Source organism: Phlebotomus argentipes, unplaced genomic scaffold (assembly GCF_947086385.1).
Source record: "Phlebotomus argentipes unplaced genomic scaffold, Phlebotomus argentipes genome assembly contig_15, whole genome shotgun sequence".
NCBI classification, from domain to species: domain Eukaryota; kingdom Metazoa; phylum Arthropoda; class Insecta; order Diptera; family Psychodidae; genus Phlebotomus; species Phlebotomus argentipes.
This window is the reverse complement of record NW_026776181.1, coordinates 17,581,569-17,607,609: the sequence shown is the minus strand read 5'-3', so window position 1 is coordinate 17,607,609 and position 26,041 is coordinate 17,581,569. Positions and strand designations below refer to the sequence as shown.

General features: G+C 39.9%; 2 protein-coding genes across 7 annotated transcripts in view; one reads left to right on the top strand and one right to left on the bottom strand.

Moving 5' to 3' along the window:
• Positions 1-26,041, bottom strand: part of LOC132263367 (6-phosphofructo-2-kinase/fructose-2,6-bisphosphatase-like) — a 30,470-nt gene that overhangs the window by 3,088 nt on the left and 1,341 nt on the right. Inside the window, exon 3 of one of the 5 annotated variants that reach the window (XM_059763099.1) lies at positions 25,726-26,004. In XM_059763099.1, the coding sequence (XP_059619082.1) occupies positions 25,726-25,810 (85 nt within the window). In that variant the 5' untranslated portion in view covers positions 25,811-26,004. Of the gene's footprint in view, positions 1-59; positions 775-21,224; positions 21,364-25,725; positions 26,005-26,041 lie in introns of those variants that run through there. The other 4 variants (XM_059763098.1, XM_059763101.1, XM_059763102.1 and 1 more) reach the window with 4 other exon arrangements.
• Positions 1,632-20,489, top strand: LOC132263368 (alpha-N-acetylgalactosaminidase-like). Of its 2 annotated transcripts, none has more exons than XM_059763103.1 (5): positions 1,632-2,330; positions 15,596-15,768; positions 19,003-19,177; positions 19,254-20,048; positions 20,116-20,489. In XM_059763103.1, exons 1-5 carry the CDS (start codon positions 2,268-2,270, stop codon positions 20,269-20,271), a joined length of 1,362 nt encoding a protein of 453 aa, XP_059619086.1. In that variant the 5' UTR covers positions 1,632-2,267; the 3' UTR covers positions 20,272-20,489. The 2 variants fall into 2 exon arrangements, with proteins under 2 accessions (XP_059619086.1, XP_059619087.1); XM_059763104.1 differs by lacking the exon at positions 1,632-2,330 and adding an exon at positions 2,382-4,311.

Genomic DNA, 26,041 nt, shown 5'->3' with positions numbered 1-26,041 from the left:
CTCATTGTTCGTGCCGAAGCTTTTTTTTTTTGATGGCAAAGGATATGAGAAGGTCAAACCTCTGGACATTTTCTGGCAACTCTTGACAAACTGTAGCATTTGACGTAGAAACATTTCACAAGAATTTTCATTATCCAAACGTCTTCTAATATTCTCTGTGTCTCCACAACTCCTGAGCCAACACACAACACGGGCAAAGAGGCAAAGAAAAAACAGTGTATCTTTGTCAATTCTCCACTGATTGCTGTTGACAAGATGTTTCCTATATTTTATCTCTTTCCCTCTCGTGGCAATCACACAAGTTTAATTGCTATTTAATTGGAAATTTATTTAGCGAGAAAAAAGATTGACTCTCTCAATGAATAACACGCTTTTTTTCTTACTTCTTCTTTTACTTGCGATGTACGCGCGCCTATTTTGGGAGTCGCGAAATAAAGGTTTGGAAAAATAGAAAACTAAAAAGAGAAATCAAAATATATATATCTTTCTTTCTTCGCTCTTCAACCTATTCTACACGCAATTGCTATTTTGACTGAATATTCTTTCCAGCCACGAGACGACGCAGAGCTTTCCGGGCGCAATATTTGCCCCGCTCATTCGCCACACTCGGCGAGGCGAAGAGCGGGGTTTTCCGGCATACAAAGTGGAGAAGGAAAATGCCCGCGAAGACGCATGCGTCCGTTTTCACTTCACCAGCACAAAACATAACATCGCGCCAGTCGTGTGCAGAGGTAAACATTTCGGGAAACACTGAGTGGACAGAAAAAGAAAGGCTGAAAGAGGAAGAATTCTGTGGATTTCCACCCAAAGATCACTGATAAATTGTGTCGATTGTGTATTTTATAGCCCAAAAGTCCCAAGAATCAATCAAAGGTCTTTTAAAAAACTCTTTCTTATCACGTGAATAAACCTCCGCAAGCATGATTAAACAGCATAAATAGTAGAAAAGTGCTTGATAAACATCGTCATCGGCTAAAAACCAGAAACGTGTGCGCGTCTCAAGGACAAAAACCTCCACAAGTCAATGATATCTAGCAAATCTCTGGAGAATTTTGTGATTGCATTAGCAATTTTAGCCCCTGTGTTTTTCACACTCTTTCCAGTTTTTCGCCATGAATCCCAGAGAGAGAGACAGAGAGGCGATTGACACCGCCAAATGATAATTCTCAACACTCTCTCGACAAGACTCCGCGCGCGTCTTATTGAGCATTGAACTTAGGGATTTACGCAAATCTCGAGGATCTTCACCATCCTCCAAAGAGGCTAATCAGCATTTTCCTCACGATTCCCTCTTTTTCGGTTGATCAACTCCTATCAAGCAAAACTTCAAAGTCTCACGACTTTATTATTATTGTCACAACAATAATCTTCACCAACATCTCAGGTGCTTCACGGTGCGTCAGCGTCAATTAGACGCGAGTGAGGCTGAGGTTTTGGGAGGTGTGTGACGATGGCAAAAAGAAGAGTTTATTGGCACAGCGCAAGGTCAAGATCAAGTGGTTCGCGGGCGAAAGCATCTCGTCGCGCAACCGCAGAATTCTATCTCCCTGCCAAATTGCCATGGATTTGAATAAATTATAATTGGTAATTCTCTTTGGGCATTTACCACACATAGAGTGGAATCTCTCGCGAAGATGATCTCCAAACATCATGGGGTCAATGCTATATTAATGATTCCTTTCAACTTCCTCATCAACTCCACCCAGAGACTTCTTTCTCTTTCTCTCTCTCAGTGGAGAAACACATTTTTCTGCACTATTGAGACTGATTGAGTCGATGATATAGAAGAGAACTTCTTCTCTATGGTAATTCTATCTTGTGCGCAATGTGAAGATGAAAATGAGATCATCAGTGATTCTGTGGCTGAAGAACAAAAGAGCTCAACTCCACACTAAACTGCACTATTGATCATTTTTACAATATTATCGTGATTCTCAATAGACTCCACCAAAAAGGCGTTCACACACGGATTAAAAAACATACATCATAAACACTCATAACGCGCGTCTTTTTCCTTCTCCCGCCCCAAAACAATTTAACATGGCAACTTCAATGTTCTGACGCGATGTTATACTTTATAAATAAAATTGTGGTTTCGTTTTTGCCTCACCATCAAGAGAGCGCCCACCAAAGAAAGGTCAATGATAAAACAATTCATTAAAGGCAAAAAGGGTGAAGAGAATGAGTGTGAGAAAGAGAGAGAAGAATGAATGGTGCTTCTTTGTAAAACCCAAACGACTTCATTTTCATGCTTCAATTGATCCTCAATGCACACACAGCAAAAGCCCAGCAAAAGCCAGCAAAAGCCAGCAAAGAGATTAAAAGACGGGGTAAGAGAAAACCATATTTTTTCCCTCACTTCTTCGCCAACCATCAAATTGTACTTCATGTGGCGGAAATAATTGAATTTTTTCTCGTGAAATTGCTACTCTAGCCCGAAAAATTCAATTAGATCCACAATTATTGGCTGATTGATATAAATTTTTGCCCTCACCCACCTTTAATTGATGAAAAGCTCCAAAAAAAAGAGAGCCAAAGACGCCAACATTCAGACGTGCAATTTGAAGGTTCTCTCCTCAACAATGGCAAACTGACCAACATATAGCGTCAAATTGTGCCCGGACAATGAATCGCATTTAACGCTTGTGCCGCAGAAGATATAAAAGTTCAGGATTTTGATGGTATAATAAATGTGAGAAAATAACACCACCGCGTGTCGATATATTTCCTATTTATTGACAACATTGGAGATTTACGGACTCTTTTTTTCACTTTTTCTTGCACCAAGAGTTTTACTTTCACAATGTGTAAGAAAGAAGAGAGAGAATTGAGCGCAATCTTCAGCGTGTCAAGACACCTCTTGTCCATAAAGACTCCTCTCTTTGGGCTTATTAGATTAATATAATGCAATCACACACAAACACACTCGAGAGTGAATGTACTTCAAGCGAAAGATAATGGCAAACTTTGCCCTTGAGAAGCTCTGAAGCTGTTGTTAGAAAAAGGAAAGTTCAGTCTTAAGTTCAACCTTGTTTCAGGCCAAAAGTCAGGCTCAAGAGTTTTGCAAGTGCTAAAGAAAAGAATGGATAAAAAGGGAGTTGAAAACTGATAAGAGAATCAAGATAGATTACATAATTGATGTCCATTCTTTGTGACACTACTTAACAAATATCACTTACTTGTCGATTAACCCAGAAATTTTTGACCATTTCGTGCAATTCCAAAGGACAGACAAAGAGAATCGATTAACCAACTATATTTCCATACTAAATTTTTTGGCTCTTCTTACGTGCTATTGAAAACCCATAAATTACCCTTTTGGATTTGGAGTTTAGCATCGAAATTCCTCTTTTGTCTGCACTTTAAGTCCAATATCGCGCGCTCTTCTTCGAAGAGAGCCCCAAAAGCGGGAGCCCGGAATCTCACATCGCCAGCAAATATAACAATTCAACACACATTGGCAACAGTCTACGTTCATTCGCTCTCTCGCTCTCATTCTCAACACCCCCAAAGAGAGCGAGAGAGCGAGAAACATCGCAAATTGCTTGGAAAAAGTTCGAGACGCGGATTGTGGTGTTGGTGCTGGAGGAAGCGCAACTTCTTTATGAAACCCGTACGGCCACAAGAGCCAGTCTGGTCTGGTAGTTCAATTCGAGAGGTTGACTTTCTCAATTTCAATATCTCGCGGACTCGTGAAGGAACGCTGTTTTTTGCATCTGTGATCTTCTCTCTCTCTCTCGCCTAACAAAGTTGGTTCTGTTCTTCACGGACACAAAGCCCTTTTTCAAGTCCCTCCTCATTACGGTGTTTTGGCAAGACAACCGCAGAAGAGTCAAAGAAGGAAATTCAAGTGAATCGAAGAAGTGTGCTTAAGAGAGTAATTTTATCAGTTGGTGCTGGTTTTTCTCCTACAAAAAAAAAAAATACTCAACAATTCCTTCTCATTGGACACAAAGAGACAAATGCACTACTCTTGGCTCAATCGAAATTCTCCGCATCCAATTCGAGAAGCGCAATGAGCAAAAAGTGAATGCAGTGCCTTTGAAGAAAGAGCATCATCTCTCATATCTCTTGAGAAAAACCGATATTTTTCGACCAGCTCTCGCGCGCGCTCTCTCGCCAATTTCACACGGACAAAACCATCTTACAATTCAGGATTTTTGTGAAAATTTCCACACGAGAAATTTTCACCATTCTGCGCTCAGCATTCCACAGAAAACCCACCCACGGAGATTTTTATTGAGAAAAATACACATTAACAGTTGTGTGAAGGAAAAAAAAAAGTTGTGACCGCATCAACAAAACTAAGAGGTAAACGATATAAAATGTTGCCCCCATGTATTGGCCTGTTATATAGAAAGTTGTTTTAATATTAATTTTGTAAAATATCGCCGTTCAATGCGCGCGCCAAAGCAATCACACACAATACCAACAACGCGCGAATAGCCAGGCAAAGTTCGCCGTCAGACAAGGCGAGTTTTGCAAAATGCGCGCGCGTCAATTTCACCCAAAAGACTCTCATCACAAAACATTGGTGGATTTATCGGAATATCAATTGAGTCGTGCCACCCAAATCAATTTAACAAGCCCAAACACACTGGAAATAAACTCTTTGTCTTCGCCTTTTGTCACTCATGTTCACCAACATGAGAAAATACTCCTCAAGATAAGGCATGGAAAAAAAGCGTCCACAATGAATATCATTTCTTAGAAACCCAAACTAATGCAGCGAAACTCCAGAGTATTTGTGAGAAAAGATATCTTTGCAAATTTCATGCGCAATATTTCACATATATACACCAATTATCTTACGAAATCAAAAGTGAACTGAATTATTGTAGCCAAACAACGCAGAGTTTCTTGTCTTTTTTACCTCTTGAGAAAAGTTGTTCTCAACTTTTTCTTGCACTCTTCCGAAATAAGATCAACCGCAATTTCTCTTTCATTTGCTCTCCCCAAAACACACTTGGAATGAAACACACACTCACAATCCATTTCTCAGATCGAAAATTGCAGGAAAAAGATTCCAATAAAAATCGTGATCATGATCTCTAAAGAAGGTAGAGAGAAAAAGAAGTGCTAAAATTGATAAAGTTTTTCGTCTCATCGCCACCTTCATTTGCATGGCAATCGCGCGGTGTTAAATTAAACGGTTTCAAGTGCAGAAAATTACACTCTTTAGCATAGTGGGGCTTTTTTTGCGCGAAAGTGAAGGTGAGAAATCAATGATCCCACCAAAGAGATCAACGTGATCAGGAGCGACAGGAGTTTTGGACGAGTGTGTGTCAAATGAGTGTCAAAATTAGCATGAAAGCCAATAAAAAAGAATAAACCAAAAGATCGTACATCAAGATTAATGCAGCGAATTTCCTGACGCGCTGTTCAGTAATTAATTTCAACACTATATAATTTCCCCTGAAGAAGACTTTCAAGCCCACCTTTTCTTTTCTGGTGCAAACAAAACACGCAGAGAAAGAACACAAGAGCGACCAGAAATTGTGTTAAGTAATCTCGAATTCAATTTAATACAATTATGAGGATGATTTTGCAATAGAGAAGTGAATTTTTAGTCTTTTTTTTTACTGTGTCGGTGGATGACCAAGAAAATAATTAAAAATTCACTTTTCACCTTCTTCATTATGTATTTATTACTTTTGCCTTTTGACTCAAAAACCCACCGAAATAATATAACATCAACCAGTGTATTCATTGGTTATTGTAATTTTGTACAAATTTAGGTGAATCCATAAAATGTTTAACCCAAAACACAGAGAGAGAAAAAATATATTACAAGATCGCGATCATCTCATGATGTCATATGCAAAACACTTGCGGCATTAATCGTGATGTCCCACAATCTATGATGTTCTCATATTCCAAATTAACATTAAAAAAGTTTAATGACTTTTGCTACCGAACAAGTTCCTAATTAAATGTTTATAAAAATTTCCAGATGTTGAACAACACACGCACTTATGAATCTATGAACATGTGTATTTCACGGCGAATTCCTCAAATAGGCGCTAAAAGCTTTAACACATGCCATCCAATTTAATGCCACGTTGAAGATAAAATCCACACCTAATTATTCGCCACATGAGAAGAAATGCACTGTGACATTCCCACATTTTCCATATCCGTTGATCATCTCGATATCTTCGAACTGTATCAGAAATCTGAAGTGTATTTTGGGTTTTATCATCTTCTATTGCACTTAATAGTGCGTTATGTGAGCGTGTCATGCGTAATATTGCAAGTCATCTGTCGAAATATTGTTCTTATGGGAAAATCAAGGCGCTGGTCATTAGAAATTAATTCAGTGTGACCACAAATTATAGTATTTGACGACTCTTCTCACGCCGCCCAGTGTGCGCACGATGAGAGGAAAAAGTGTCTCAGAAATTGAGAAAACAGGCGCACATTGCATCACAACACTGCAAGAGAGTGCAAAAGTGTTGAGGAGGAAAATCAATGTGGCAAAGCAGGTGGAAAATTGTCTTGGCGCGCACAGTTCAAGTTTACTCACATCGCAAATTATTACGGGTTTATAATGGGTGTTTTTTTTTCTTTTTAAAAAGGAGAGCTTCTCTTCTCTTCAAGAGTCATATATATACAAAAGGCAGTGTGCGCGCGCGCGGCCATCAATCATATCTGTTGATCACATCATTATGGATATTATTGCAATGTGTTACGTTTATCGGGTGTCGGCGGGGTTTGTTTGTTTTAATGCACGCAAATGCCCAACTCTTCAATCATCTGCGCGGACTCTCCCACTTTGGCTACTTCTTCTGCTTCTGCTCGCGAGCACTCTTTTTTCCAGTCTTCATTTTTTAATACAATTTTAATTTCATTTTCATTTTAGAAAGTGTTTACTTGCGCTGGTGTGCAAAATGAAGTCTTTTTTTCTCTCTCTCTCTCAATGGCCGCGCCACACTCTGAGACATTTATTGCTGTCCACACTCTTGATGTGCATATTTCAGTCATTCCACAGCAATAGTTGGTGGTATTTATTGTCCGTTGCACTCTGCGGCGTGAGAATGGGTCAAATTGCCGCCGACCAAACACTGGCCGCACTTTTGTCATCCTCTTGCGCGTGAGCAAATAATCACGGCCATCAGAGTGCGTTCGATTCTCTTCAATATTGAATGTCGCGCATTGCGCGCACAAGAAGAAGCAGCCGCGGAGTTTGATGTAGTGTGAAAAAAGTGAAAATCACTGAGGAGTCTTGAGTGTGTGGGGCGAAGAAAGGGGAGTTCGATGGGAAACAATTGCGCGCTTCACTGTTATTCAATGTTACGACTCTGGTCGATGGGTGGGTGGAAATGCAAGGGAAATGCTGTGAACTTCCGGGGCATAAACAGAAAAGAAATTAATTATTAAAATAATTCAGCACTAAATCAACACTCTGCGTGTGTGTGTTTGTGTCGCCAGAGAGTTGAATCGCAAGTCAAACGATATTGAGTGGAGAAATGGCGCGAAAGAGTCACAGTTTCCGCACTTCTCAATAGCAAAATCACACGAGATAGCCGGTTTGAATATCGCGGACTATCCGCTATATTTCTACCTTATAACCAATTGTACATGACACAGTCATGTTGCTCTCATATGCTTTTATGTGTACCTGTGTGTTTGCCAGTCAATTTAGAGCTGTGCGCCGCATTTTCTCAGGGAGTACAAAATTAACATTGAGAGTGACTTTTTTGCTGTGCTTTCGCAAAGGAGAGCTTTTAAGCGAAAAACCTCCACAACTTTGAGACACAGAGAGAGAGAGATATGTATAAAATGGGAGCTATAAAATGTCGTTCGTCCGTTTACGAGGTTGATAAGATTGGTCGATTTAATTACAAGACAGAGCGCGCTAGTGGAAGAGCTAAGGATTGCGCAATATCGACTGGAAGTGATTTGTTACTTTCATATTTTTCACAATACATAATGTATAAAGTCTCTCTCTGGTCATCATCAACACACAAGAGGAGGCAAAAATCCGAGCAACGACATAAGAAGTTGTGTGACATGATAAAAGTCTGAAATTAATTCACAACTAATACGAAAAACGCCGGAAGGCATTTTTGGGAAATGAGGAAGTGCCTCGCGACTGAGGACAGTCTTTTTTGCCGTGCGCAACTCTAAAGCCGGCAGTTGTGAAAAGTGTCTTCCCTCCAGTGCTGACCAATTATCGTTATCATTTTGCCGTGAAAAAGTCGTCTCTTGTACTTGGTTTTCCACTTGGTCGCTTGAGTAAGCAATAGCTTGACGCTATATCGTTTGGCTGTGGAAGCAAAAGTGAGGCTCTCTTGAAATGGGTTTTTGATCTCACGATATATTTACTCTAAACTCTTCCTTTCTACCATCTCACTTCGGTGCACGAAGGTTCACAATTCAATGCACGCAGTTTGTGTGTGTTATTTTGGACCCAGGATGCAGAAGTTTAAACACTCTTCAACGAGTCACGCCACTGAAAAAATGTCGACAAGCACGCACTTTCGTTTGCTTGATTTGGAGCTGGAATTTTTTTACTGCTTCTTCTGCGGAATGCCTCACACGCAGAAAGAGCTTCAAGATCAAGATTTCCTAAACTTGTAGTCCATCATATGCAATATGGGGGATTGGTAATGTGAGTAATTCCAGTGGATAAAAGCCATGTTAAGCTCAATCGATCAACATTTTCTCTCCCACATTGCCAATCAATTAATAAGTCAATAATCGCCTTCGTTGATTTTTAACACGAGGAATTGCTCAAGAGTGTTGCAGAGAAGAAGCAGAAAAAAATTGCAAAAGTCCCTTTTCAGCATGAATAGGCATAAAAGTGCACCTGAATGCACCTGTAGAGTGTGTGTTTGCGGCATTTATGAACTAAACAGCGGGTTTTAGCAGCAACAATTGCTGCAGAATTCATAATGATTCTCGCTGTGATTAAAATACCAGGCCAAAGAGTTACAATGGTCGAATGGGAAAAGTATACCAAATTAGAAAGGTCATGAAAAGCATCCACCAAACAGCGAAGAGGCATTAAATTAGAAATTCTAAATTTAATGTACTGGAACTGTGAAAACTCACATGCAATGCTATTTACGAGTATCTTTGCGGATAAAATTTCTCTCGAATGTCAAGGTGATTGCCTTTGTGGCCAATTTTATAAGACATATAACTCGCGTTTTCACCGCCAATTGTCACTCTCTTCAAGAGATCATATATCAAATATTTTTTTCCCTCGTATATTTATAAAACCCCAGAAAGGTTTTTCCACACGGTTGGTTGGCTAAGAAGCCAACCCATTAATCCCAAAGCGTGACGCACCCTTATAATGACGTCAAGATCAACACCGCCTCAAATCATTTGTGCTGAAAAGTTGCGGTTGAACTTTTCGGTGTGGCAAAATGACCATAAATTTAATTTATTCACCTCACAATTGTGTGCCCATAAAATTATTGCTGTACAAACGTGAGCAAACGACTCTTGGTGTCTTATGAAATTTCCTTCCTCAGTCGCGCTTTAGGGGCTCCTTTATCTGTCGCACCAACCGCGGTTCAATGTGAGAAAAACACTGGGCAGGAGGTGAAAAATAAACAACTCTTAAATAATGAACTTCATTGTCTTGTCAACTCTTCTCATATTTTCCATCTCTTTGCGACCATTGTTGCAATTTCTTTTCACCAGCAATATCGCACACAAAACACACACATTTACCATATAAATATATATATATTCCAAATGCAGAAAAGGCACCCAAGATGATGCCCAAGAGAGGATGTGAATCTACATTCATTCCCACGAGCTTTTACCTCATGTGACTTCCCAAAAAGAAGAAGAAGAGGAAAAAAATCGTCACGCAAAACCACAAATATACATTTTTGCACTTTAGTCAATATTTTAACAAAGAGGTGATTAACTTCTCCAAAGAGCAAGAGCAACAAAAAAAAAACACAGTGGGGAGATCTCAAGATGAGAGACTCGCGCACATCTTTTACCATTGACATTCACATTCTAATTGAAAGGCAATCGACTTTGGGTGGGGAAACTCAGTTCCCAGACCGCAAAAAATCGTCTCTGTTTATTCTTCGGCAGATTCTTCAAAATAGCAATATAAATGTGTCTAAACTTGCGCAAAAAAAAGGCAATGATTGTAAACTTGCTTCACGCTATCAAACACCTTACTTTTTTCTTTGCTCATGTCATCTTGGCCAATTTCTTTTGCCACATTTTTATATAATTCAGATGCGCGTGTGCCATTCAGCAATCTCACTCTATATTGACTATATTAAAATGCTCTGTTTAATTTCACTCTTTTTGACTCACTTTTATTATATAGCATCGTGATATATATATTAATTTGTGGTTCTTCTGCCACACTTTCAAATCTTGCAACATCGCGCTCGATGATTTCCTAAGACTCTCCTCTTTTCCTCCGCATTTACAAAAACAGCCAATGCTCCACATTCTTTTTGCACTCTCCTTTTTACGCGACTCCAAACCATCGAATTAACAACAGTGTCAGTAGTAATTATTTAACACCCCCCAATTAATATGAATAAAATGAAATTTATGGCCACAGAGCGCGCATTTCAACTGAAGCAAATTGCATATTTGCCATTAACAGTGGGTTTGTGACTTTTTGCCTCCTCACTCTCCCTGACTAATTTCAAACTCCGATGTCAGCACTTATGAGACGCTCTGTACGTGTGGTTTTTCCATTGGGAAAAAAGAATCAGTCTCTGTGATGGATTTTGCAAAATTCCCCCCATTTGAATTCCTATGTTGTACACACAAGAAGAGATACAAAATACTCACGAACTCTTGCGAAATATCAGCTGAGTCGCGGAGAGACAAAAGTCAGGGGAATTGCGCGCGGGGCCAATGATGATGGCCTGTTTTATCTGTCTGCCCCGGCCTGAGAACATCAAAATGTGTACAACCACAAGCAGCAGAAAAAATAGCCGAATCACCATTCAACCATCTGCGAAGTGATACTCTGTCCAGCCGTTGTATTGCACATGATTGTCGGACAAGAAGGTCCAATTAAAGTTCCCCAACCGAAATAACAATTGATCCAAGAGGCATGTCATAAGGCACATTCAGAGACAAACACTAGACACGAAGAGAGAGAGCTTAAGAGCGATTACAGACTAACCGCTTATCCTCAAATTGACGGAAACTCGGATCAATCCTCAGATCAGCGATAAGTCGTGGTTGATCTGCACCTTTACACACTCAAAATATGGATTAGCAACAATTCGTGGCTGAACTGGCGCTAAATACACTCAGGAGTTATTCTTCTTTGTCGACACTAGCGACACTGTGCTTGGTGTGTTCAACAGTCGATTTGAGTACGTCAAAAGCGTGAAATTTTACGTTAAAATTGATGATTCGCAGAAGAATTTAATGATTTTAATAATCCAGGAAATCATTCACAAAAGATCCGCCATTTTGCGCCTTTCTTGAGTCGCGCAATGTTTTGGCGTATTTTCGCACGAGCGCGCTGCCGTCGATAACCCCCAAAAAATCGGCTGAACCTTCGATATATCGAGGGATCATCAGCAAGTCTGTAATCGCTCTAAGCTGAGGATTTATTATGTACTGCATTTGTACATTAATCCTCAATATTGCCTCCAAATCTCAACATTTCCTACTCTTCCTTGCATTTCTCAGTCTGTTTTTATCTATTCTCCGGATTCTACGTATTTCATTTGCAATAATGCACACAAGTTGTACCTTGTAAATCTTCATTATCACGATTTTCCGCAAATATATACTTAATTGGATTCAATTTCTTCTGTGTGCGCGGCAGTTGAACAAGTGAAAATAGAGAAGGCAAAGCGTAATTTCATGATGTTCAGCATCAAATATAAAGAATTGCGCGCACAGCAATTTTGATTCTATCATTCGTCCGTGTATTCCTCACATGGTGGCATCAATTTATCCGATTTAAATGAAGGAAATTTACAATTGAGAGAAGGTTCCACTGACACAGTCAGAAGCAAAATTGTGTGCAATTATGAGAAAATGATCACACAGATGAGATTAAATTCATTTACCTCACAGATTGTTGCATTTGCAATGCCACACTCTGTGTATGTCTGTGATGTATTGCAGAACATTTTTTTGTGCGATGATTCCGCTGTGATTAATTGATCAGTGAAACTGAGAAGATTAAAACATCTCTTTGCATGTTAAATTGCTTCTGGCATTTTTAGTACATTTTTTCTTTCTTTCTTTCTTTTGCACTCCTTGCGCGCCGACGAAACATTAAATACAAGGTGCATTTTTGATCTTAAATCTCTCAAGAAGACAATTAATACCAGCAAAATTGAAAGACTTTTGTGTGCTTTTGCTGCTACTGGGTCTCTCTCAAAATTGCATAAGGTCGTGCGAAAATAGCGCAAAACTTATGCAATTCATGCGAAGTCTCGTCTCTAATGTTTACTTGCTGATTTTGTTGTGTTACCCAGTCTTTTTCAATGGGAAACATGAGACGCGCTGTGCTTTGGCACAAGAAGAATTCAATGAGCAAATAGCGTCACCTATTCTCCCCTGACTTTGATTGTGATTAATCGCACACCTCATGTTTTGGCTTCACATCGGTGTAATAATCAATTTTTAACTGCTTGATCCACTTGCCAATGTCAATTCGTGGGAGTGTGTTCACACGAGCATTTTTATCCCGCCATTCCCTCCTTCATCTTGGCCTCCTCTCGATATCGTGATGTGTGATTTGTATCTGGCAAGACAGATGATTTTTTTTCGCCATTGCAAAAAGCGCTCTTTTCAATTGCGGATAAATTGCTACAAATCTGCGCGAGAGGCGTCGGCAATAAACAATTTTGCTGTCGATCGTGGCAAAGTGTTTTGTAATTAAAATGGATATAAATTGGATGGGAATGTCCTTATACAGGTTGGAAAAAGAGTCTCTCTCTCTCAATAGTTACTTGTATTTTCAATTAATCACAATAAACATAAGGTCTTCTCTCACCTTTTGTGGGAAGCATTGAAAGAAATATATGCTTCTTCTAATGTATATTTTAGTATCTGATGAAGTCTCAGGAAATTTATATTCGCACTGGCTTTTTTTTTAAACACCAAAACACGAGGGAGTTGCCATACAAATTGGCGCCTTTTATAACACCCATAAAAAAATATGATTATTATTTTACATATTCATACATCACACAAAACATTTTAGGTCACCACCAGTTCAAGTCACTCGTGCGCGCTTGATCAAATTGTAGCGAAATTTTTCTATATTTCTTCTTTCATAATTCCCACCAAAAAAATTCTTCAGCAAATATTTAATCGTCATGTGAATTACACGGAACGAGGTGAATAAAAATTAATTTTCCACTCGTGCGTGTTTTGAGTTTGCAGAAAATTGAATTATATAAAAATAGAAGGCAACAATCGCAAATTAATCAAAAACAAACAGCTACTTAAACTTGAGTGTTTATGTCAAGAGTTGCGCCTAAGAATTTTTGATTTTCAAAATCATTTTCAACTGACCTTTAGCAGAGTGAGTTGAAAAATTGGACAAAAACGCGCAAAAGAAGTTCAACAAGTGGCCTTTTAGGATATATGGATGATCACTTCTGTGCTGATCTGAATTAGGAGATATCAAAGCTCTCTTAATTGTAGTCTTGCTTCACCCTCTTTTTGCATCCGCTTTCCTTCAGGCTTCTCTGGAGCCTTAAACATAAAATATTTTTTGATCAATATCACCGCGAGTGTCCCTGATTTTGCAATAATCTCTCAGATTGCCTGCAATTAAGATGTGATGTTTAAATAAATGTATACATTTAGTGCTGAAGAAGGCGAAAAGATTGAGCAATATAAGAAGATTTCTCGCACTTCATCCATTTGTCATATAGGAAAATGCTGTAGGTTAAAGTGAATGAGAGAATCTCTTAAGGACAACTGTCAATAAAAGTTGGTCAAGACGTGGTTAGGTTCTCACCCATACATTACCATAACACGTTCTATCTTAATGATGTGTCCATATATTTTCCTGGACTGTGTAGCAAAATGAATAATATGAAGACACCCACTTGATCACGATCTTCGCCATCAAATATCTATGCCTTCTTCTCACTCACCAATTTACATAAAAAGAGAGAGAGAATGCTGTGCATTCCTCAGCTCAGTTTTCAATATCATCTCTCGCGCGCCTTGGGTGATTGACAACACCCAGTAAATTCATCATGCGGAAAAAGTGCCACTTAACCGTTAAAGTGAAGATCACTGTGAGACATTTGGGATGGAAGTTTTTCTTACCTCGCGCGCTCTTCTTCGCCAGATTATCTCATAGTGTTTGATCTCAATCTGTGCGCCTCTTGGCAGATGCCATTGTGTTATGCCATGGCGAATGTTAACTGTTAATGCTGTTGAAAATGCAATAATGAGAAAGGCAAAGAGACGCTAAAGGCGTATGTTTTGGGTGGTGTAAAAGACGCAGCGAAAACTAATGTAAAATTGCCAAATTTCCATAATTATATCATTCACACAAACTGATGAGTCTCTCACTTTTCCTCTGTTATGATTTTTTTTCCACTCTTTGTGTGTATTACTTCTTCTTCTCCTCTTTTTTTTTTTGCGCCAACCTCAAGAGGAGGAAATTACTTTAATAATCGCGATGATGTGCCTGTTTTTTTTTTACATAATTCCCTCGCCATCGACTTTGCATACATATATGCGCGCGACGAGGCAGGGAATTAACTGATTTATCAATTTAGAAATTACTCAATGGTCAATGATGCACTTTCTTGCCTTTACCGCATTCCCCTAACGTGTGTGCGCGCGCGCTGAGTGCAATTAGGAAAATATTTCGCTGTGTTCACAATTGGGGAAGAAAGAGTTCGCGCGAGCATTTTGCTTGCATTGTGGACATTTTGAACACTTTGTGTATCTCTCAATTTTTCATGCCTCTCTTGTGCATGTTTTTCCACCAACTATGCAGCAATTTTCCTGCATTCACAGTGAGGCAAAAATGTTGAGATACACTTTTCGGTATTACGAGTGAAAGTGCACAATATTGCTAACCGTGCAAGACATGGATTTTAAATGGAGAAATGTGTAAAAATGTATTTCAATCATATTCAGCCACACTATCAATTATCGTTATGACAAGCATTACAGTCATTCAGAAGCACTGTGAAGAATTTCTCAATATACACTCTTTGATTCTTCACATAATCACACTCTCGCCCATTGACTGTGTGTCTTGTGAAGATCTTCCTGGGAAAATAGCCACGCAGCTTCCCAACTACAATTGATGCTGATGAAGAGCAGGAACGTCAATCAAATTTGTGCTCATCAAGAGGGTCTGTCAAGAGGCCTTCAGAGACCCCTAAAGATAGTTTCGGATCAGCAAACTACACATTTTATCACTAAATATCCAAAATGAGAAGCAATTAATGGGAGATTTCATGACGGCAAACGAAGTAATCTAGTATAAATCCCCCCTAGAAATCGACCTGACGATCAAAATGCGGTAACTCTCTGAATCCTCACGATTGCCTGAGTGTGAAAGCGGCATGACATTAATCTATGATTTTTCATCAGTATGAGATTCCTAAAAGTTTCCTTCTCTCTTACACACGTTTCTTTGCAGACACACACCGCCATGGAGACTTCCTTATGGTTCAGCATTGTGATCTTTCTAGCAATAGCACAAGTTAATTCACTCGAAAATGGATTGGCACGAACACCACCAATGGGATGGCTGTCTTGGGAGCGATTTCGATGCAATACAGATTGCGAAGGAGATCCCGACAACTGCATAAGGTAATTTCACCCAAATTCCCCAAACCACAAAATGCCACAAAATGTCTGCAAAAGTAGTCAAACGAGCGCCGGTCATTTCTTCTCCACCTCCCACAACAGCGGCAATTTTGACGAAATTGCAATGTATCTTTTCACCAAATCCGCCCAGTTGTTGATCTTCTTCGGGCCACACAATGGACACAAGATGAAATATTGTGTCTTGCCATATAACACAGTATAAATTGGACTCTAAAAATCATGCGGCATCCAATATATTGTGATGCAATTTAGTATTCAATTATTCAAAATGTTACATAAATAAAGAAGCACCACAACACGACGTCCATCGATTGTGATTCTCCTCCGCGAACAATCACAATCGAAATACAATTTTTTACTTCATGTCTTATTGGCAAGTTTATTGTAATCAAAACATTTCCTGCATTTGCTCAATTCTCTGGCTGATGAATGGAAACTCTTTTTTTTTATCATTATCATTCGTCAACAAATGAGAGCATTTATCAGGCAAGAGCATAAATATATTGTGTGTGTGTAATTTCAATTAAACCTGAAGTTGAATATTTTCTCATCAAATTTAAATAACTTTAAGTGGAAAGTCGACTTTTTTCTCGCCCAGAAGGCTCTCTTCTCTTCTAAGCCACGATGCATTGTTTGGACTGTTCATGAATATAATTTCTCTGCGTGCCAGGAAAGTGTAGTGAATTCGTGAAGAAGTCTCTTCTCTCTCTTTGCCTCAATGATGGGCACCAAAGTACCCGTGAAATTTGCACTGGATATGGAGAGGAAGGTTAATTAAAATTTTTCGGTTATTATACAGTCAAATTGCAATTACTAGACCATGTCAAAGAGAGGCAAAATATCGACTCATGCCAGACAAGAATAATGGGACACTATCAAGTCTAATCTCAAACTCAAATAACACACTTTTGAATCACTTCTTCTCGTGTGGGAGTGGTTCATCCCGGATATGATTTTAGCGGAAATAAGATACAAATATCCCCTTATTTTCGACCACAAAGTCCACAATACACCGAGGAAAGTGAAATTTTTTTCAAGAATTGACATCACTTTTCCTTTTTAAGACGCACATATATTCGCATTCATGACAAAGAGAGTCAACAACAGAGAGCACTTTATTCGTGCATGTTTGAACACAAAATTTAATCAAGGTTAATAAATTTCTCAAATTGAATTTTTATCCGCATCTCAAAATATTGAGCAATACCAGAGAGAAAGAAAGACAGATCAAAGTGTAGCGAACAATGCGACCTTAACATTTTGAAGGAGAAAAAAGCCAAGATGAAGTGCCTATCATCATCGGTAGTGATTTGCACGCGAATTCCGATCGGTCAGCAAATAACCTACTTTTGAAGATCAACCCAAAAATCCGCCCGCATCGCATAATCTGAAGAATGTTGATCTCCAAGACGGAATTCAGAATTGCTTTTTTATTCTAAATACCTTGGGACAATTTATTGCCAATAAATGCGAAAACGATAGCAGGAGATCCTCGTCTAGAGACGATTCTTTTTTTTTCGTCTTGCTGTTCCTTTACGTGATGCTCGTGGCAGTGATGAGGCAACGCCAGGCAAAGACATGAAGTTAAAATGTCTCAAAGCATTTTGTGCGATTGGAATAATTTAGTGAAAAATCATTTGGCATTTTGTCGAAGCGACGAGACTCAATATAAAACCAATAAAGTTGAATGATTGAACATCACAGCGCTGAGAATGCTCAATAAGGAAGAGATCTACGATTGTAGGGGAGAGTGGGGAATGTTGTAACTCCGCTTGACACATTTTTTTTCGTAGCTTTGTCATGAGAATTTCAGGACAACAAAAAAAAATCCAGCCTCGCAAAATTGAGTCTCTAATTCCGTGAGAACAAAACTCCCTTTTCTCATAAATCACAAACACACACAGAAACACACACAATTTTCCTCAATGATTTCCATATCATATATATATATTGTATGATTATTCCTGAGGCACAACAATGCAAAATAGTCCAGCTGGTATGAAAAGAAATTTAATGTGTTATTTCAGAAGCTTGCGTAAGAATTCTTTGTGATGATGTTGAGAATATAACCTGCAGAAAATTCATTCACACAATTGAGAAAAATACGCAGCTGCCAAAGGAAAAAAAATCAGCAAAGACTGGTCAAAATGGCAAACAATAAAAATTGTGTCTTGCACATGCGAAACTGTGAGAGAAAGAGAGAGAAAACATTGCGATCTGAACCACTAATTTATATTCAGACTGTCTAATTGTGTCAGTGTCAAGCACTTTTAGCAACTCTATGAGAATTACTCGCCATTCAATACACTCTTTACTGTGTCTTTTTTCCCTTTCATCGGCCACTAAGAAGCGGGCCGCGGCGGTGTGTTGTCTCACAAGGAGGGGTCAAAACCACACCGAGCAAATTACATTTTTCTGTCTTTCGCGTTCAGTCAATTGCCCAAACTCGCCCATTAATGGGGCCATTAAAACCATGTCAAACAAGAGCCAAAGAGACTGACAATAGAGTTCTCTTCGATCCGCCGTGTGTCCTTCGGGAGAAGACTGACGCTCCTGCTGATGAAAAATGACGGGGAAGTACAATGCTGAAAATTGAAATTGCACGAAACAAGTCAATCAATGTTGTGTTGTGCGGCACAAATAAGAAACACATCGGAAATCACGATCGCACGCTGCAAATGATCCAACTTCTCGCGGCCCACAAATTGGCGCCTTTGCGAAATAGCACGTGGACTGAGCACAATTTGAGCGAGGAGAAAAAAACCATTGTACAGCTCAAGGGGGAGATCTCTAAAGGTTATCGCGCGCCAGAATTTCTCCCATTAATACCACACACTTCGCCTTCCCCATTTGCCCGTAGTCAAGAGATAAGAGCCAGTCGGGACTGTAAACAAGTGATTTTCCAACGACATTTCAGCCATTCAAAACAACACTTCCAACATATATCGCCTAACTGATAGGCAAAAGTCGCGACAAGTCATTTGAAAACACTCTTCCTAAACCATTTCTGGTGAAAAAATCGTCTGTCGCTCATGCAATATATTCACACAAAGAGAATTCCTTTAGAGCCACTTTGCCAAGACACGCATGTACCCAATTGTAAACAGCTAATCATTCGTTCAACCTTCAATTAATGGCCAAATTGGCTGCGCGATTAATTGCAGCCGATGATTTCTTACATAATTCATTAACAATCATGTGCATTTCTCTTTCCAGTGAAAATTTATTCCGGACAATGGCCGACTTGGTCGTGTCGGAAGGCTACGCCTCAGTTGGCTACGAATACATCAACGTGGACGATTGCTGGCTGGAGAAGTCACGAGGCGTCCATGGGGAACTCCTGGCGGACAGGAGACGCTTCCCACGGGGCATGAAAGCCTTATCGGAATATGTAAGATTAAAGCAGCCACGCCCACTTCTTAGCCCCGCCCTAAACGTCTAATTCTCCCTTTCTCACTGTCTTGCAGATCCACGCCAGAGGCCTTAAATTCGGCATTTATCAGGACTTTGGCAACTACACCTGTGCCGGATACCCAGGAATCCTGGGCTATCTCGGCCAGGATGCGCAGCAGTTCGCCGACTGGGAGGTGGACTACGTGAAGCTGGACGGATGCTACTCCCTGCCCACCGACATGGATCACGGCTACCCAGAGTTTGGGCGCTACTTGAACGCCACCGGCCGAGCCATGGTGTACTCTTGCAGTTGGCCAGTGTATCAGATTTACGCCGGAATCGCGCCAAACTTCTCCTCCATCATCGAGCACTGCAACCTGTGGCGAAACTACGACGATATCCAAGACTCATGGGCCTCACTGGAGACCATCATCGACTACTACGGCAACAATCAGGACGCTATTGTGCCCAATGCGGGTCCTGGCCACTGGAACGATCCCGACATGCTGATAATTGGCAACTTTGGCCTCAGCTACGAACAGTCAAAGACACAATTTGCCCTCTGGGCCATCATGGCAGCCCCACTCCTCATGTCTGTCGACTTGAGAACCATTCGACCTGAGTTCAAGGCCATCCTGCAGAACAGGAAGATCATCGCCGTAGATCAGGACCCACTCGGCATTCAGGGACGCCGAATCTACAAGCACAAGGGCATCGAAATCTGGTCCAGGCCCATCACGCCCATCTATCACACTTACTACTCCTACGCCGTGGCCTTCGTGAACAGGAGAACCGACGGAACACCCTCGGACGTCGCCGTCACACTCAGGGAATTGGGCCTGGTCTCGCCGTCTGGATACAGAGTCGAGGTATTTCCCAAGGCGAATCACAAGTTAAACCTTTGGGCTTTTGACTAAATCTGTGTGAATTTTTCAGGACTTGTACGAGGAGGTTGACTACGGAGTGCTCAGCCCGCAGACAAAGATCAAAGTCAAAGTCAATCCATCAGGAGTGGTCATCCTGAGGGCTGACGTTCAACCCGATCGCTACTCACGGACACCTTACACGCCGCTAAACTACTTTAGAGGATGATTCCAGCAAGAGGCCCAACCCTCAGCCCCTCAAATCTGACAACCCACGCCCTTCAACCTCAACAAATCCCCCCCCCCAAGAAGACAAAGACGACATGAATCCCTTCTTATCAATTCAGTAAATATTTTTGCCTCTTTCTCTAGTTAATACAAATTCCTTATATAAAATCAACACAATCTCCCTTAATTTTTTTTTTAAATATAATATATATATATGTATAATTATAAATTAATGTGAGACGCGCGAAATTTGAAGAAAAGAAAACATGCATAAAGTGTAGAGTAAGTTATTAAGCATTTCATGTGCCAGCTGTGTCAAGTACAAGGTGTGATGCGATTGTTACCCTTGAATTTAATTTAATAAATCACAAATGAATAAAATCAGAAAAAGAAGAACAATGAGGACTCAAAGCAAAAATTCAATTCCGTAAACACATCTATTAAAACGACAAGTGAAAAATAAAATGCTGTAAGTGAGAAGATTAATCTCAAAAAAAAAGAAAAATTATCTGTATTGTAAAACATTTGTAGTGATGGCGAAAGAAAATGAGAATATAGAGATCTATATTTAAATTAAAAACACACAAATAATCTATATATGTATTATTCAATTGCAATTGCAATTGTTGCTCTCTGGGGCGCAGAACTTTGAACCTTTGGCAAATTACCAACAGGCACAAGAAAACACACACATTCTCACATCAGCCAAACTACTCTCAATTGCCTGCGAGATATCATAAGTTTGATCATCTCACGATCAGCTGTGATGCCGTTGCCACGTGGTCTCGTGTTTCCACAACTTTGCTGCACTGCCTTGTCAACATGCATTTATTCTCAAAAAGGAAAGAAACAAGTCGCTGAGAACAGGAAATGATTCACAATCCATTCCGAGGTTGACTGTTCAATCACACACAGAGCTCGATAAAAATGCAATTTTACCACTCACGAAATTACCATTCACCACACCTGTCTTCAGGCCTGCAAAAAGTGCGTGAAAGTCAACTTCTTGGGGAAGCAACAAAACGACACTACTTCGCAGAGCGCACGTAAAAATTGTACTAAAAATAAAAATAAGCAAAAACCACACACAAGCTTGCACGTCAAGAGAAATGTGTAGTGAGAACTGCAAATATTTGTCTCTTATCAGCACAAATGTTTATGGCGACAGTGACAAGTGTAAAGTGTGATAAGCAAATTCCTGGCTAAACTTATGGGAACTCAAACGTTTCAAACACCTAATTAAATATGCAGTTATGAAATATTTAAACCATATTAGTCAAGACACCTGAGTGGGCGGAGCATCTAAATGGGCGTGGCATTTGATAGAAACCCTCTCCGCTGATAAAAAAAACACTGACTCGATAAGAAAACAACTCAGAAAACGGAAGAAGCTGACGACAGAACACTTGATAATTTCAAGTTAAGTATCATAATGCATTCCGCATGACCGAAAATATATAAACCACCCACAATTGTAAGCTTTCGCTTTGCTCAAATTAAAAATACATCTGAACATTTTTAGAATCGCCTGACTTGATAATTAATTCGCGATTTGCATGAATGAGTCTGTTAGAGAATTTGTTTTTTACTCTTCATTTTTAAATCTCCTCATTGACCTTCCTTTATTCTCTTTCAATTTGAGAGTTCAAAACACGACGTTTAGATTATATTTGCTTGTTCGCGAATTTTTTTTTTCCCCATCTTCATCTTCACTGGAATTGCAACATCTTCAGCTCCAAATCGTTAAGCGTTGGTTACGTGGTGTGAGTCTGACTCTTTTTTATTGAGACACAACAATAATATCTGAGCAATGGGTGTGATCTGTGACATCAGACAACCTCAAATTCGAGCCTCCAACTGTGTGTTGCCTCTCTAAATGCCAGACGGAAAGCCGCAAATAAACACACGATGTGATAAAAATGTTGTAAAGCCATTTTTCGTGTGTGAGAGAGCGAAAAAAAGAAGAACCGAGCAAAATGAGGCTCTATTTGAGGCAACAAACAACGCACAAAGAAACATCCTGATAAGGGCATAATGATGCTGAAGAAGAGACAATTTCACGAATTTCAATTCCTGGGTGGAAAAACCCAAAATCAAAATGTCTTTGTTTCAGTACACCAAAAATTGATATTCAAGAGTGTGATAATGAGAAAACACAAGGAGACGGTCAATTTAAATTTCTCCTCAAATCTTCTTATTCCATATCTCACAACACATTTTCTGTTATTTTTCCGCAATATTCGCGCCCATTTTCTCTTCACTTCAAGTTCATTGATGAGAATGCGATGAGAACAACAGACACTCGAATGAAATTGTCCTCCGTGTGACCCATCAAGAGAGTGGCTTTATGACATGCTTTATTATTCCTCACACCCAAAGTCATGATTATTCCTATGAATTAATTTATTTTCCTGTCTCTCTCTCTCCGTTCCACCATTCGATTGACTTGCGGAATAATGTTGCCAACTGTTGCACAAACAACTGATAAGCACAAACTCACACGCGTACGAGCGACATAAATTAATGCCTTATCAACTGCAACGTGCCAATTATTTGCTTTTCACACCTGACAGAGATTATGATCAGTTAAACGGCGTCCCAGACTGAGGATAATTGCCGCACAGTCGACTTCCTGCGGACAAGAACTCTCACTTAATTCGATTCTGATTGATGTCTTGGGAAGCAATTTGTCGAGTAAGAAACCTTCTCGTGTCTCTTGCACAAAGAAATTCTCATCTCACTTCACTCTTTCTCTCTTCTCCTCCTGGCAAAACTCACGCAGAGACCTTCAATCAACAAAGGCGTCACAGTTTCTCATGGACAATATTGTGAAGTAACTTCTTTTTTTCTCTCTTCCTCCCCACATTCAATGATATATTTATAAATCTCTTTGGACAAGTGCGATCAATTCCGGTTCCTCAAGTTTAAACACTTTGCAGCATTATTTGCCTTATAATAATAATACATTGTGTGCCTCTTTGGGCAATATCAATGGCATAAGAAACACTGACGAACTGAAGTTTAAGATCATCATCGGCTTAAAGGGGATTTCCAGTTCTCTCACCATCAACAATGTGTTTTTTTTTTACCTATTAAATCATACAAAGTCACAATCAAGCGTCACATGTAAACAACCCATTAAGCATTGCGTTCATTTCTTATCGTCTCCAGACCTGTGCCATCGACTGTAGCAACTATAAATGCATAACAAATACAATTTGCATTTCTCTCTCGCGCTCAAAGAGAAAACAACAACTCTTCCTGGCACCACAACAAGTCTCTCTCTGTCTCTGGCTTTAATCATTATTGTGTCTTGCATGTTATCTTCTTGAGAAATCACTTATGATTAAAGTCCACCCTCTGCAGAAAACAGTGACTTAATCGAAAATAACATTATTGAGCAATGCATATTGAAGCGTGATTGGAAATTATTCCACACATTCGAGATGATGACAAACATCTCCGTCAAATCACGTGTCAATTAAGACAAAATTAACGTGATTAGCAAATTTTCCACTCCATTTCTAAAACCTCTTCACACTTACAAGAAGCAAAAGTGTCCCTCCTATTGTGAAAATCTCATGACACAACGCACTTTCCTTCACTTTCTTCGACCTTCTTGACTCTCTTTGGCTGGATGATTTGCTTTGTCTTTCTTTTAGCGCAATTCCACACGATTTTTCCACCCAATTTCCGCACTTTTTACACACTTGTGGAGAAATAATGCGTGCGTTATCGTTGAATGGTCCCAAAAAACTGACTCTCAACGTCCTCAATGAGTGTCAACGCTGTGTAATCAAGCAATTGGCGATCGATTCAATTTGATTGTGGCCCCAAAGAGAGAAGAAAGAAGCAGACATTCGAAATATTTAGTGCCTTGTCACACGATTAGATCGCCAATGAGGCAAAACAACAAGGCTGCTCGACGCCACACAAACACCCAACAGCCCACTTGGTGAGCCCCCAAAGTGCCTTGTTGTGACCAAACCTCCTCCTCCTCATCTCTGCCAATTATCCCCTCACGCATTTTGCCATTGAGTAACAAATTGCGTTCACACTTGTAGTCAATAAGCGATGATAGACATTCGGTTGCCAACGCCACACACTCACACAAAAGTCACTGCATGATTAATTGGAAGTTGAAAGACCGATAGGAAAAACTACTTTCTAGAGATGTTCCATCGGTGATTGATGCAGATGCAATTTACACAAGACATTATATTGCTCAAAGAGTGCCCCAAACAATCCATCCAGAGGTGCCAAAAATACAAAATCTTTATCACACGCAATGATGTAATTGTCATGCTTTACTTTTTAACCCATCTCAGCTGTGCTGCTTAGAAAATCCCACATGATTCACTTCAAATTCAAGCGAATCAATTCATCTTCTGATAACCCTAATCAACTTGTCATCCTCTCTCTGCACGAATGCCCAAAAATATCACCCTCCAGATATGGCTGAAGTTTTTCCGCAAACGCACTCTTTTTTTCGAGAGCCTCTCAACATCACTCTTGTGATATGATGCGCGACTCCAGCTGATAACCACGCGCGCGTTGTTCCTCAACGAGACGCGGATCTTATTGTCAAGTACAAGCATGATTGCCAGCCGAGATTTATTTATGGTCTGATCCGCCCTGAAGCGCTTTATGCTTTTAATCTCTCGTCCTCATTTCCTTAAAAAAAAAAACCGACCCGTCAGAAATTGGCTTGGCAGCGCTGATCACAAGCTTCAGGCATCATTGAATGAAAGGTAAATTATATTTTGTGAATTAAATGTGTAAAATATCACACTCTTGACCTAAATTATTCATTGATAAGGAGTCGTATAAAGCCCTAGATAAACCACAATATTGACTCCCATTTCAAGTACAAGAACAACGACGATTTTGCAATATTGATCTTGATATTGTTGTAGTTTGGGAAAGTCAAGAGAAGTCAGTGCGTAATTTTGAGACATGATAAAGAAGCTCCAGTTGTAGTTATTTTCCATCAGATTTACGCTTCATACAATGTATAATCCAAATTATGTATGGATTCATTGCGATTTTCCACGTGACAAACGCATGAAAAGAGTCACCAAATATCTGTGATAGTTTTTCCCACTCTGAACTAGTTCTGCACTGGTTTTTCCCATTGGCAAAACGAGTGGAGAGGAAAAAAGTCGTTTCGTTCTAAATAATCAGCTGTTGATGAAATTCTCAACATGACACAAAATCGATCGCCAATGGGTTAATGATTATTTTGAAATAGTGTCAATTTTTTCCCTCTCTCTCTCTCTCTAATATGCTCGGCAATGAGTTCGCTGTAATTTCCCAATTTTCACTGCGTCCGCCCAAGGACGCAAGTGACTTGCTCCAGATTAGCCACAGCGATGATCGCTGGGTGGAAAGCTGTGATTTTCCACAGCCCAGCATCAATGCTACGCGATGTGTTAGAGAGTGCAATGCAACTCACCATCTAATCCATTTGGCACAGCGGCTGAGGACACATCTGACGATGCAGTCTGCTGCTCTTCGCACACTGTTGCAATGGGAGCCATGATGTTCACCCTCAATGCGACACTCACAAGTTTCAGAAGATTGTGGCCCAATTTCTGCGCGCACGCCAAAACAGTGGGGCTTCTTGGAGATTCACTCAGCAGGTTGATGACCCAATGACTCTTTCCACTGCGATCTCACGCTCTATTTTAGTTTGGTTCTCAATTCTCCTCAGCTATATTCTGCAGGATCTGCGCTAGTGCGATATAAACAAACATTGTGCTTCAATTCGC